This window comes from Prionailurus viverrinus, chromosome E3, assembly GCF_022837055.1.
Source record: "Prionailurus viverrinus isolate Anna chromosome E3, UM_Priviv_1.0, whole genome shotgun sequence".
NCBI classification, from domain to species: domain Eukaryota; kingdom Metazoa; phylum Chordata; class Mammalia; order Carnivora; family Felidae; genus Prionailurus; species Prionailurus viverrinus.
Window position 1 is genome coordinate 1,110,890 of NC_062576.1, and position 13,536 is coordinate 1,124,425.

Genomic DNA, 13,536 nt, shown 5'->3' on the forward strand with positions numbered 1-13,536 from the left:
CCAGCAGGAAACTAAAACATCCCTGGGAACGTACACCCTACCAAGACGGAGTCGTGAAAATGTAGAAAATCCGAACAGACCGGTGACCAGCAAGGAGACTGAATCTGTAATCAAAGACCTTCCGGCGAAAGGTGGTCTGGCTGGTGGATTCTACTGGCACTTAAAGAAGTAATACCGATCCATACCAAAACGGAGAAGAGGGGAGAACACTTCCAAACTCACCTGATGAGGCCAGCACCACCCTGAGGCCAAAACCAGACGAGGACGGCCCAAGAAAGGAAAATCGTAGGCCGATATCCCTGATGAACACAGATACAAAAGCCCTCGGTGATGTATCTGCAGACCGAACTCAACAACGCACTGAGAGGGTCACACGCCCCAAAAGAGTGGGATTTACTCCAGGGATGCGGGTTTGGATCAAGAAATCGATTCGAGGGGCACCTGGGTGGCTCCGTCGGTGAAGCGTCCGACTTCAGCCAGGTCACGATCTCGCGGTCCGTGAGTTCGAGCCCCGCGTCGGGCTCTGGGCTGATGGCTCGGAGCCTGGAGCCTGCTTCCAATTCTGTGTCTCCCTCTCTCTCTGCCCCTCCCCCGTTCATGCTCTGTCTCTGTCTCAAAAATAAATAAAAAACATTAAAAAAAAATTTAAAGAGAAAAAGAAATCGATTCGAGCAGTCAGTCTCCCCTTTGCTGTCCCGTCCGCTACTGGCGTGTTCAATAAACTTGTATCGCCTTAAAAAAAAAAAATCAATTTGACATCCGCAAATCAATTAATGGGACACACTGCATGCATGAAGTGCAAGATTAAAATCGTATGATGATTTCAATGGATGCAGCAAAAGCGTTTGACAAAATTCACCATCTGTTTTGATAACCACCCTCAACAAAGCGGGGACGGAGGGGACGTCCTTTAGACACGGCTAAAGGCCGCATGTGACAACTCACAGCTCCTATCACACCCAACAGGGGGAAGCTGAGAGCTTCTCCTGGAAAATCGGGAATCAGACGAGGAAGCCAAGCCTCTCCACTTTTGTCCCACAGAGTCCTGGGTGTCCCGGCCAGAGCAACCAGGCGAGACGGAGATGCAGACGACAGCTCAGCCGACACACACACACACACACACCTGCTGGAGCTGGTAAATGAATTCAGTGAAACTGCAGGACACAAAGTCAATGTACAGAAATCAGCTTCTACACACTAATAACAGAGCATCGGAGAGAGAAATTAAGAAAACAATGCCCCTGACAAGTGCATCAAATAAAACCCCGAAGAACAAACTTCATCAAGGAGGTGAAAGGCCCGTACACCGAACACTGTAAAACCCGAGAGAAAGGGGTGCCTGGGGGGCTCGTCGGTTAAGCGTCCGACTTCGGCTCAGGTCACAGTCTCACGGTTCGTGGGTTCGAGCCCTGTGTCGGCCTCTGTGCTGACGCTCGGAGCCTAGAGCGGCTTCGGATTCTGTGTCTCTCTCTCTCTCTGCCCCTCCCCCACTTGCACTCTGTCTCTCTCTCTCTCAGAAATAAATACACATTAAAAAAATTTTCAAATCATTCCTCATCAGGGAAATGCAAGTCAGGACCACAGTGAGATGCCACCTTGCACCTGTCAGAATGGCCACCGTCCAAAAGACAAGAAGGAACAAGTGTCAGTGAGGATGTGCAGAAAAGGGAACCCTCGCACCGCTGGTGGGAATGCAGACTGGTGTAGACACTGTGGGAGACGCTATGGAGGTTCCTCAAAACTTAAAAATAGACGTACTGTAACATCCAGCAACTCCACTTCTGGGTATTTACCCAAAGGAAACAAAAGCACTAACTCAGAACGGTATCTGCACCCCCGTGTTCACTGCAGCATAATTCACAAGGGACAAGACGCGGAGGCAGGTAAGTTTCCCCTCGTGGACGAGAAGACACAGAAAATGCGTTCACATACGCATTATTATTCTGCCATAAAAAAAAAAAAAGAAAACCCTGCCATTTACGACCACATGGATGGACCTGGAGGGCGTGGCTTGGGAAATAAGCCATACAGAAAACGACAAATACTACACGTGAAATCTAAGAAAAATCCCCTGAAGTCATAGATACAGAGGCCAGATCGGTGGCTCCCGGTGGGGCAGGTGAAACGGGTGAAGGGGGTCCAGAGACACAAGCTTCCAGGTGTAAGACAGTAAGACCCGGGGGTGTAAGGGACAGCGTGGGGACTGCGGTTAATGACACCGGATTGCATAGGTGCAAGTTGCTAAGAGAGTAGATCTTGAAAGCTCTCCACACGAGCAAAAGTTGTAACTGTGTGGCGATGGACGTTAACTACTGTGGGGGTCCTATGGCAACACGCATGATATCGGATCATTATGTTGTACACCTGACCCGAATCGAATGCTGTGTGTGAGTCACAGCTCAGCTTTAAAGGATTTTTTAAAATGTTTTTTAACATTTATTCATTTTTCAGAGACAGAACATGAGCGGGGGTGGGGGGGTGGGGGGGAAGAGAGAGAGGGAGACACAGAATCTGAAACAGGCTCCAGGCTCCGAGCTGCCAGCACAGAGCCCGATGCGGGGCTTGAACCCACGACCCTGGGATCATGACCTGAGCCGAAATCAAGAGTCAGACGTTTAACGGACTGAACCACCCAGGCGCCCCTATTTTAAAACCATAAAAAGAAAGGGGTGCCTGGGGGGCTCAGTCGGTTAAATGTCCGACTTCAGCTCAGGTCACAATCTCACGGTTCATGGGTTCGAGCCCCACGTCCGGCTCTGTGCTGACAGTTCGGAGCCTGGAGCTGCTTCGGATTCTGTGTCTCTCTCTCTCTGCCCCTCCCCTGCTTGCACTCTGTTTCCTTTAGTCTCTCAAAGATGAATAAATGTTTAAAAAAAAATTTTTTTTTTAAAGAAAGAAGGGGGAGAAGAGCCTGTTCCAGCCACTGTCCTGGGCCTCATAGAGAGCAGCAGACGAGAAAGCCCACACCCTCCCCCTGCACCCCTGGGCCTGGCTGGGCACAGGGGCCTGGGGGGGTACTGGGGGGCCTGGGTGAGCTGGGACCGTGCAGCCAGCTCACAGGCATGGGGAGTAAGTGAACAGGGGACATGCCTGCAGGGGGGCACCTGGTGCAGACCAGGGCTTAGCAAACACAGCCCAAAGCTGGCAGCAAATGAGGAGGGTACCAGGGACAGGGTCGCCCTCACCCCATCCCCCGCCCCACATGCAGCTGGAACATGGGCACAGCTCACACACCCATGTGGAGGGAGAAGCCAGCCCGGGCCCCTTCTGGTCAACCCAGAAGCCCTGGGTCGGCTCGGGGGCCATCTCAGCCACGTGCATCTCCCCCGGCAGGACAGGCACCGTGGCTGTGCCTCCCACGTGGGGAGGGGGCGCAGTCTGGGGAACAGGTGAGGGCAGTGGCTGCATCCTGAGCAACCACTCCTTGCCATAAGCACCCCCCCCCACACACACACACACCGGACCGCTGGCCTGTGGCCTCAGCACAGAACCAGGTATGGAAAACAGCTGCAGGTTCCCCGCGCCAGTCACACAGGGTCCTCACGTGACCCAGCGATCCCCTCCTCCGTCTCCACCCCCAAGACTTGAAAGCAGGACTCAGAGACCCACCCACCCACCCACGTTCATGGCAGCCAAGAGGTGGAAGTCACCTAGGTGTCCACGGGTGGATGATGGGACAAAGCGTGGCCCATCCACACAAGAGCAGAACGTGGTCCCCTAAGGTGGATAACGGAGGACCTGAGGCTGAGTGGAATAAGCCGGCACAAGACAAACACTGCGTGACCCCGCTCCCACACGGTCCCGGGGTCATCAGACTCACGACACGGGGGGACACGCACCGGGACCCGCTCACACACGGTCCCGGGGTGGTCAGACTACCGGACAAGGGTAGACGGTGGGGCCGGCGCTGGGGGAGCGGGCGGGGGTCCGTGTTTCAGAGTGACAGGATGAACAGAGCCCAGGAGACAGACAGGGGGGACAGCCGCGTGACAACGAGAAGGACCTCCTGTCGCTGAACTGCGCACTTACAATGGTTAAAATGGCAGCTCTTATGATATCCATGTTTTACCACAATAACAGCATTTTGGTTAACCCAAAACTCAGGTGGGGCTGCCCGGCCCACTCCTCAGCAGCCCTCCGCCAACCACGCGCCCACCCAGGGGACCCTCTCCCAAACTAGGCCACATTCCGGAAATTCCTCCCCGCCAAGCTGCTTCTGTCCTGGCTTACGGCGATTCCGATTTTGGAAGAGTCGCCTCTCCCTCGAGGCCTTGCAGGGCTGCGGGAGGGGCTCGTGCTGAGGTCACCTGAGAGGCTGTGCGGGCACACGCCGGGTCCCGGCTGAGCCGCAAGGACCCCCCAGGTCAGTCACGCCCAGACCCTCCGGGTCCCGGCTCTGGAAAACGTGCGTGGGGCAGCCCAGAACATCCGCTGTCTGGCCGGGCACAGAGACCCCCGCTCGCTGAGCCGCCCGCTCAAGCCAGAAGGCCCGGATGAGTTTTACCTGGTGCCCCAGGTGTCTCTGCCCATCAGAGTACCGCAGAATGATGGCCCACGCCCAAAGCCAGGTGAACAGCTGAGAACCCCAAGTCCCTCCAGGGCACCGGACCCGAGGTCAGGACTTGTCCCGACTAGGCAGGCAGCTTGGAGGATGTGCGGGCCGCCCCACCCCTCCAGATGGGGCCCCCACCCGGGCCTTGCTGAGAAACGGATGCAAACACACTTACTCCCCCAGGCCTGTCACGAGAAACGCTTCTCTGGAGGCTGTCAGCCGGGTCCCGTGTTCAGAGGCAGGGGGGGCCCGCTGCTGGGGCAGGTAACAGGGAGGGAGGGTCTGGGAGCAGGTCCTGTGGGGGCTGCAGGGACTGCCCCCTCCCAGGAGCCCTCACACGACCAGCCAGCCAGGTCTGCCCAAATCTACCGCAAGGCGCCCCACCCCCACCGGGCCGGGTGTTGGAGGCGACCCAGGCCCGCCCTGATGTCCTGCTGTCCAGGGCCCAGGCCTCGGGGACCCTTGCCCTGGCTGTGGTCAGGACAACCACGAGCCGGTCCGTGTCACCACAGAGTGGCCCCCAGTCGCCCATCTGGGCCGCAGCAGCACCCCACGGTGGCTCAGAACCTGGACAGACTAGGCGGCTTCATCCAAGCAGCAGGGACTGTAGGCGAGCATTCTATGGGGATCACGAGGGAGGAGGCAGGGTAGCAGGCCTCACCCCTCCACACACCCCTGGAGCAGGGAGGAGGCCAGGAGGGGGGGGGCAGGGCTACAGCATCAGGAGACCTGCTCTGCCTTTGAAGCACCACGTCCCCCGAGGCGGCTCAAGTTTCCAAGGCCTCAGTTTCCCCAGCTGTGAAACGGGCTCCACAAGGCTGCCCGACAGATCAGGCAAGATGCCGGTGTCTCGGACTGATTTGTGGGTCGATTCTGGAAGACGAGAGGCTTGGCCCAGTGCCAAGGAGAGCTGGGCTTGCAAGAACCCACCACTCCAGAGCCCTGCGTGCCTGCCTCGGGGCGGCGGATGCCGGCTGAGCGGGTGGGCGGGGCAAGGCAGTGCCCACTGGAGGGGAGGGCCCCCGCCCCCCCCGCAGGGCCCAACAGGCCAAGGAAGCCCCCTCTCCCACCTACAGGCTGGGGGCCCCGGAGGTAGCGGGGGGGGGGGGGGGGGGGGGGAGGGGGGGGGAGGGGCTCTGGATCCAAAGAAACTGCTTCCAAGCAGTGTAACCAGGAAGGACGGGGCCCAACCCCCAGCCCACGTCTGAGAACATCCTGGCTGCCCTTTCTCAGCTGCCCTCTCCCCGGCGAGGCCAGCTTTCCTGAACAAGTGAACGGGTCTGGAAGAGGGAGGGAGAGCGTGGGGTGAACCAGCCCAGCTGGTGGGGGCAGGGCACAGTAGCGATGCCAGTGCTGCCCCCACCGCACCACCAGGGTGGGCCCTGCGGCTCCCGAGCTCAGGGGGCCGGGAGAACGGCCACCTCAGGCTGCTCGGCTTCCGGAAAAGCCTGTCGCTGCCTCCCCTCTGGGGCACTCAGGCTCCAACACTGCCGCTGACCAGCAGATTCCCAGGACCTGGGGCTGCCAGAGACGCCTCCCGGCCTAGCGGGTGGGCGACAGAGGGGAGCCGGGGTCCCTTTGGGAGTGCCCAGGACGCACGTCTCAGACTGGTGTCTCAGGACGAATGCAGGCCTCTAGCCTCTCCATGGGGTGCTAGCTTTGTTCTGAGGAGCTCAGGCTAGAAGCCCCCAGCAGAGCGTCCAGTGTCCCCCTGGGGTGCCTGGGGGACAGCGCCTGAGGGGGGTCACCCTCCACGGAGGCGGGGAGCAGGTGAGCCTCTAGGGGCCGTTCCTGCCGCACCCCCACCTTCAGCGAGGCCCAGGGGCTGCTGCCTTGGGCTCAGAAGCAGGTGCTGATGGCCCGAGGGCACAGCCTGTCTGTTCCCTGTCAATCCCAGGACAATTAGCCCCAGGAAGGGAGGGGAAGCTACTCAGGACTCTGGAACCTTGGAAATCACCCCAGAGCAGTGGCCGCCCGGGAGCAAAGTCCAGGAGATGCGGCGGCGGGGAGGATCCGCGCAGGTGGATGGACTGCGAGCTCATTACAGGCCGCACCTGCCCCCTCCCCCGAGCGCCACCTGGACTGGCCGCCTGCCCAGCGCAGCCGGCACCAGCGGGGGGAGAGGGGAGAGCCCTTTCCCACCCCACCGGCTTCACGGGGACCCAGCCGGTCCTTGCTCCCCCTGCCCCCTGATCCCCCGGCGAAAGGGTGGCTCGAGATGGGGGCCATGACGTCACCTCTAGGTGGCGGGGAGCCAGGTGGACCCCCCCCACACACACACACCCACGCACAGAAGCCCGCGGGGCCGCCTGGCCCTTTCCCTCCCTGCAGCCGCTCGCCCGCGCGATTTCCTCTTTCTCTGCGGAGCCGAGGTTTCGCAACGCGGCGGCGGAGGTCCGGGGCGGCGGAGGTCGGCGGGTGACAGCGAGACACGCAGCCCGGGGTGGGGGGCGGGGGTGGGGGTGGAGGGAGACGACACAGCCTCAGGCCCCGGGGCCGCTGGGAGGCGACGTCCGGCTCCGTGCAGGTGCACTCCGGGCCCGCGCCCCCCAGCCACGCAGGCGCCGCAAGCAGCCCTCCTGCCCACCCCCCCCCCCCCCACCGCCCGGGGCCGGCATCCAGGCCGGCCCCCACCCCGGGCCGCACCCATCCCGGCCCCGCACCCTCCCCGGCCCCGGCCCCGGCCCCGCACCCGCCCGGGCTCCGGCCCCGCACCCACCCCGGCCCCGCACCCGCCCGGGCCCCGCAGCCACCCCGGGGCGCACCCGCCCGGCCCGCACCTACCCGGGGCGCCGCAGTCGGCGCAGCGCGCGTTCCCCGGCCGCTGCAGCAGCTCCAGGACCGCCCTTCGCCGCTCCTTGGCCATGGCCGCGATGCCGCCCGCCCGCGATGCCGGGGCCGGGCCCGGAGCGTGCGCCCGCCGCGCTAGCGCCCCACGCAGGCCGCCCGCCGCCCGCGGCCCTGCGCCATCCTGGGCGGCCTCAGCCCGCGCGCCGGTTCCGCATTCCTGCCGCCCGGCCCGGCTCCGCCGCCGCCGCCGCTCGTGTCGCCGCCGCGGCCGCCGAGCGTGTGCCGGCGCGGGGCCCGGGGCGCACGGCGCGCTCTGCTCTGGCCGGCGCGGCCCGCGGGCGGCCCCCAGCGGCGCGGGCGGGCGGGCGGCCTCCTTCCGCGCCCGCCCCGGGCCCCCAGCCCGCGCGCGTGGGGACCAGCTCGGAGGTCTGCCCGCCGCCCACGCCCATGCGAGCACCGCGTCCCACCCGGGAGGAGGTGGCCAGCGGGCACCGGCGTCAGAGGGCGCCCGGGCCGCAGAAGGGACAGGACACCTGTCACCTTGCCGGTCACCGTGCCCGGGATAAAGCCCCTCTGGCAGGAGGCCAGGGACCCAGGAGTGCAGGTGAGGGGAGGTAGAGGGGACAGGTCACAAAGGTGTCCCCTTGTCTCCTTGTCTGCTTGCCTCTGCAGTTTTTCAAATTCTTTCCATTTTCTTGTTATGAATGCAATGGTACCTGCTGTTACTGCAAATTGAAACTATCAGACGAAAAATTGTAGCTTCTCTCCACCCCCACCCCAGGAAATTCTGAACCAAACACTGTTAACAATCCCTTAGCATCCTTCCAGAATGGTCCCTGGCCTGTGAGAACACCAGGGGAGTCCCTAGTCCTTCTGATCTGCCGCTTTTTTTTTTTTTTTTTTTTTTTTGTCATTTGTTTTGGTTTGGTTTTTGGTCGGTTGATTTATTTTTGCTTAATAAACCTTCCTATCTCCCAAGTCCACACATACAGATTGACTTCCTTCTTGTTCAATGGCTGAATCCTGCTCAGGGCTCGGCAGGACCATCACATGTCCACCCAGCTGTGGGCTGAGGGGCTGCTGGCCTGTTTGCAGACTTTCAGAGTCACAGGCCGCACCACGGAGTCCACCACCGACACCTTTGCGACTCTCCAAGGGGAGTCCCCTCAGGGACAAGGGGAAAGGCGTTCGAATCCGTGGCCAATCTGTGAACTTGCACTCTGTCAAGGGTGCACTGGCTTGCTCCCTGGGGCCTGGCTCCCCGCGCCCCGGCCAACAGAGGGTCCCGGAGCTCCCGGAGCCTCAGCCACCTTTTCCACAGAGCGCGGCAACCCACTTTGGTCTGCATTTCTAGATCCTGTGGGGCTGTGTGCTATTTATCATTTTTTTCAGCAGTCTCCACACCCAGCGTGGGGCCTGAACTCACAACCCCAAGATGAAGAGTTACAGCCTCCACCGACCGAGCCAGCAGGGCATCCCGTGGTGCTGTGAGGTTTAACTGGTCACACGTCTGTCTCCCCCATCGGACTGGGGCCTTGTGAATGAGGACAGATGGCATTTTCATCTCTGGGTCTGGTGCCAGGGTCAGATCCTACCCCCCAGCACAAGCAAGAATGTTGCCGAAGGAAGACGTTAGCAAGTTACAGCTTTTGACCAGGCACCAGGCACCAGGCATGAGGTTGAACCCCTAGAAATACTTTCTTATTGGGGCGCCTGGGTGGCTCAGTCAGCTGAATGTCCCGACTTCAGCTCAGGTCATGATCTCACAGTCCATGAGTTCGAGCCCCGTGTCAGGGTCTGTGCTGACAGCTCAGAGCCTGGAGCCTGCTTCAGATTCTGTGTCTCCCTCTCTCTCTGCACCTCCCCTACTCATGCTCTGTCTCTGCCTCTCAAAAATAAAGAAACGTAATAAAAAAAATTAAAAAAAATACTTTCTTATTTAACTCCCATTTTATGGGGAAACTGAGGCATGGGGCAATTCAGTCACTGGCTCCAAGCCACACATGGTTTATACAAGTCAGGACCAGAGTAAACGGATAACTGGGAAAGAGAAAGACACACACGCTGGTCAGGTGCCCAGAGAGGCCGACTGCCGTGGACCTGGACGTGGTTCCACCTGGGGACAGAGAACAGCATGGAAGGACGGGGGATGGGGGGGCACAGAGGGGCTCGGAGGAAGACCAGAAAAGGGACGGGCAAGCGCTTTCCATGGGAGGGAACGGCCTGAGCAGCTGGCCTCACCCTGTCGGGTGGGGAGGGGGGTCCTCCGCCTTCTCTGTCGCCCCTTCCCCCTTCCGACTGAAGGGGTGATGACACAGTCCCCGGGGGAGGGATGACCCCAAAGGAGGCGAAAGCAAGATGTGCAGCCCCTGCCCGGGGAGGGGTGGGCTCCCCCAAGGGCTGCTGCTGGCTGCGGTCGGGCTGCCGAGGGTTGTGACAGCACGGCCGGTGCCGGGTCAGAACCGGCCCGGGTCTCGTGGGAGGCGCGGGGTCGGCGTGGGCGGCTCGCCTGCCCCTCCCGCTGTCCTTGGTCTGCAAGGCTCTGCTGAAGGTCCCTGAGTCCCAGTTACTCAAGCATCTTCTGAGCCCAGGCAGGGGCCTGGACAGCCAGTGCCTGCCCGCCCATGACCGCTCAGCTACCCCGAGCAGACGGGGAGCTCCGGGGGGCGGGGCCTGCCTGCTGCCCATCCCCACAGCACCGGGGGAGGCCACGCACAGCTGGCCGGCAGGGGAACCGGCGTCTCACCGGCTGGCAGAGCCAAGGTGAGACCGGGCCCCTTGGGCTAGGGGACAGGGAGGCACGTCGGCACTGGCAGGGGCTGGCCCTCCCAAGGAAGGAGTGGAATGGACACAGGCTTCCAGGGACTGGGGCCGGTGATGGGCCCCTCTGAAGGGATGGACCTGCCCTCAGCCTCGCACCTGGCCTCTACTGACAGAGAACCCACTTTCCAAAGGCGGGTGACAGGAGCATTGCCAGGCTCCCTTCCCTGCAGATACACACAGCTCCTTGCCTCCTCCTCCTTGAAGCCCTCCCAGACGGCCCTGGGCAGAATTCCCCACTTGAGGAAAGATGACCCCTGCCCAGCGTCAGGATTTTGCCCATGGACCTCAGAACACCCAGCTCCCAGCCCAGAGTCTTGAGATGATCAGGCCCAGAGCACCCTGCGCTCTAACACGCCCTTGAGCAGAATACAAAGGGAACCCTCTCAACACTTTCCCGTCTTTTTACCACCAAGCTCTTTCCATCCTAAGACCTCCAAAGCACGAACTGATGGGACTGCCAAGAAACCTTGCTAGTCCGCGGAGTCCCCCTCCAAGCTGCGAGCGGCTCTGGGGCACGGGAGTGCTGTGTGGTGTCTGTCCTCACCCCTGACGTCTCTAGTCCTGATCAGGCGGACGCTGAGGCGGCTGGAAGCTGAGGGAATCCCGGCTTGGCCGGCGTGCAGCTCGGACGTGTGAGCTGGGCTGGGAAGACACTGGACTGCTCTGGGCCTGAAACTTGGGCCTGGTCACGGAGAACCTCGCTGGAGAGCAGGCCCTGGGCTGCTCGGGGGTCCCAGGATGCACAGCGGTGGCGGGCAGAGGACAGAGACCCTCCGGCCCAGCCACGGAGACGGAGCCCCAAAACTGAAGGCAGGGGTCCAGACGGGATGGAGAAACCAAGGTTGCTAGAGGCGAGAGTGGCCCAGGGGGCCTCAAGAGCAGGGCGTCCCGCTCAGGCGCTCCTGGCAGGCAGCGAGGTTGCGCTGGGGCAGGAGGGCCGCTCTGGTGCCTGGTGGGGACAGTCGCCCCGCAACGAAGGGTGCTAGAGGGCAGCACCCCCCACCCCGGGCTGCAGGATTGCCTTCACAGTGTCCTGCATTCGCTGATTTATGCTGTGGGTTGAATTGTCTCCCTAAAGCCAGGCTGGAGTCCCAGCCCCTGTACCCCTGAGCTGTGAAAGTGGCCTTATCTGGGAGGGGGACTTTGCACATGAGGGGTGGGCCCTGATCCAATGACCGAGTGCTTATAAAAGGGGGATTTGGACACAGACACGCACCCAGGGAGAGCGCCATGTGATGAAGGACGAAGAGATCGGGGGTCGGGGGGTGGCAAGGGGAGCGTCCCGGAGCAGCTGCCTCCCCCAGAGCCCCGGGAGGAGCCTGGCCTCCATGGGGGCCACCCTCAGAGCTGAGGGGGACAAATGTCTGTAGTTCAAAGCCTCACGACCATCGGGGCCTCCCCCCAGGCCCCTCCCCAGAGCTGGGGGGGACGAATGTCTGTAGTTCAAAGCCTCACGAGTGAACTAACACAGTTACACATTGTTGTTCTTAGCCGCCTTCGTACAAGTCAGGAAGCCATCAGCCGGCTGGCGGGCACCCACACCTCCCCCTGCGGCCTGCACCCAAGGGGACCCACGGGCTCTCTTCCCTCCCCAGCCTCCCGCCCACCTGCATCGGGGACGATCCAGGATGCCTGGACCAATCTAACTTGGGGAGACATAAAGCAAACGGGGTGGGGGTCTGACTGCCTTAGAGCCCGGGCCCAAGTCTGGGGGTGCATTTTCCTCCCCCTGAAGCCAAAGGAAGCCCTCGAGGCCCCAGCTGCCTGCCCCAGCTGCCCGTTCTCACGTCTCCAGGTTCCTGCCTACACCCCTGGCCTGCAGCCCTGCCCGGGGCCATACCTTCCTGTGGGACCCCCACCTGGTGTCCCCTCTCTGTCCTGCCCTCCAGAGGCCCTCCCTGCTCCATCCTGGTGGACCCATTCCACACACTTACTGAGCACCTACTGTGTGCCCCGTCTGGGGTGGGAGCCCCTGTAGGCCAGTCCCTGCCTCCAGGGAGGCCAAGAGACTGGCCATCACCCGTGTTGGATGGAGGGGGGAGGAGAGGCCACCAAATATCAGGGAGGACAGGGAGGGGTCCCCCCGGGGGCCGTGGGCACAGACACAGAGGGCCGGAGACGGGGACAGGGGAAGGCTACAGTGAGCAGGGTGCCCGGGAGGGCTGTGCGGGGCTGGAGGGAGCTCTCAGGGAAGGGGTGAGTGAGGCGGGACAGCGGGGGGGGGGGGGGGGGGGCGCTGCAGGACAGACGGTAGGTGGAGAGGACAAGTTCAGAGACAAGGAGGCAGCATGAGGGCCTGGGTGCCTCAGGTGTCCCCGTCCCCACAGAGGTGTCTCCACAGAGGTGTCCCCCCAGGTGTCCCCACAGAGGTGTCCCCTTTTCCCTGGATGCCAGGAGCCCCGAGGGGAGCTGACCACCAACCGCCTGCCTTGGCTCCCTCTTTTTCTGCCCGGACACCAGCCGTCTCCAGACTCTTGAGGAAACTCTGTAAAGCAGGTGGGGTTGGCAGTCCCGCCTGGGACAGGGGAGGGGGCACACCCAGCCCAAAGGAGGTGGGCAGAGTGGAGGCCGATCCCCTCCACCCCTGGGCCAGCAGGCAGGAGGAGCCAGGCGAACGCTCGGAGTTCTTTGGTCTACACGGCCCTGTCTTTCCCGGGAGCCGGGCCCCTCCTCCCCTGGGACCAGGCAGTGGCCACGCGCCTCGACAGTGTTCACTGCGCACCTGCTCCGTGCAGAACCCTGAGCAGTTTGGAGGAGCCAGCCACCTCATCGGGGAGGAGACAGGGACCCCAAGGCACCCAGCAGAGGGGATCCAGCCCCTGCCAGAGCCACCCCCCCCAACACCGGGCACGAGGCCAACACTGCATCAGGCCTGACCCTGGAGTGGGCGGGGCAGACACTGCCTCCCAGACCCAGACCCAGACCCCAGCCTGGAGCCCTCCCCGCAGACACCGAGCAAGCAGCAGATCCCAGGGCGGCCTCGGGCAAGCTGTGGGCAGAGCGGGAACCAGGACAGGTCCCGGAACCCTCCCCCGGGGCCTCGCGCCCTCCTCCGGCCCTCTCTGGGCAGGGTGGCTGCATCCGGGTACCTTGGCCCTCCCTCCTCCCTGGGCCTGCCAGTCCCCAGGGGGCCCCTGGCCTCCACTGTGAGCCGGAGTGTCAGCTGTGGGCAAAGCCCCCGGGAGGACACGGGATGGGGAAGCCGAGGAGGGTCGGCACGAGGTCCAGGGAGGCCATGCGCCTGGCCACGAGAAACAGCCTCCTGGTGTGGCTGGGGACACAGCCCTGTCCCCACAGAGTTCCCGTTTTCCAGCCAGCCCTCGGGTAGGCCATCAGCCCACGGCCCCGCCCCCGTAGACACGGTCATTTGT

The 13,536-nt window shown here is 62.4% G+C and overlaps 1 protein-coding gene across 1 annotated transcript in view; it reads right to left on the reverse strand.

Annotated features, from left to right (window-relative positions):
- ADAP1 (ArfGAP with dual PH domains 1) overlaps nucleotides 1-7,623 on the reverse strand; it is a 50,835-nt gene extending 43,212 nt beyond the window's left edge. Inside the window, exon 1 of the mRNA XM_047837616.1 lies at nucleotides 7,337-7,623. Coding sequence (XP_047693572.1) covers nucleotides 7,337-7,418 — 82 coding nt within the window. The 5' untranslated portion in view covers nucleotides 7,419-7,623. The remainder of the gene's footprint in view (nucleotides 1-7,336) is intronic.
- Between the last annotated feature and the right edge of the window lie 5,913 nt (nucleotides 7,624-13,536).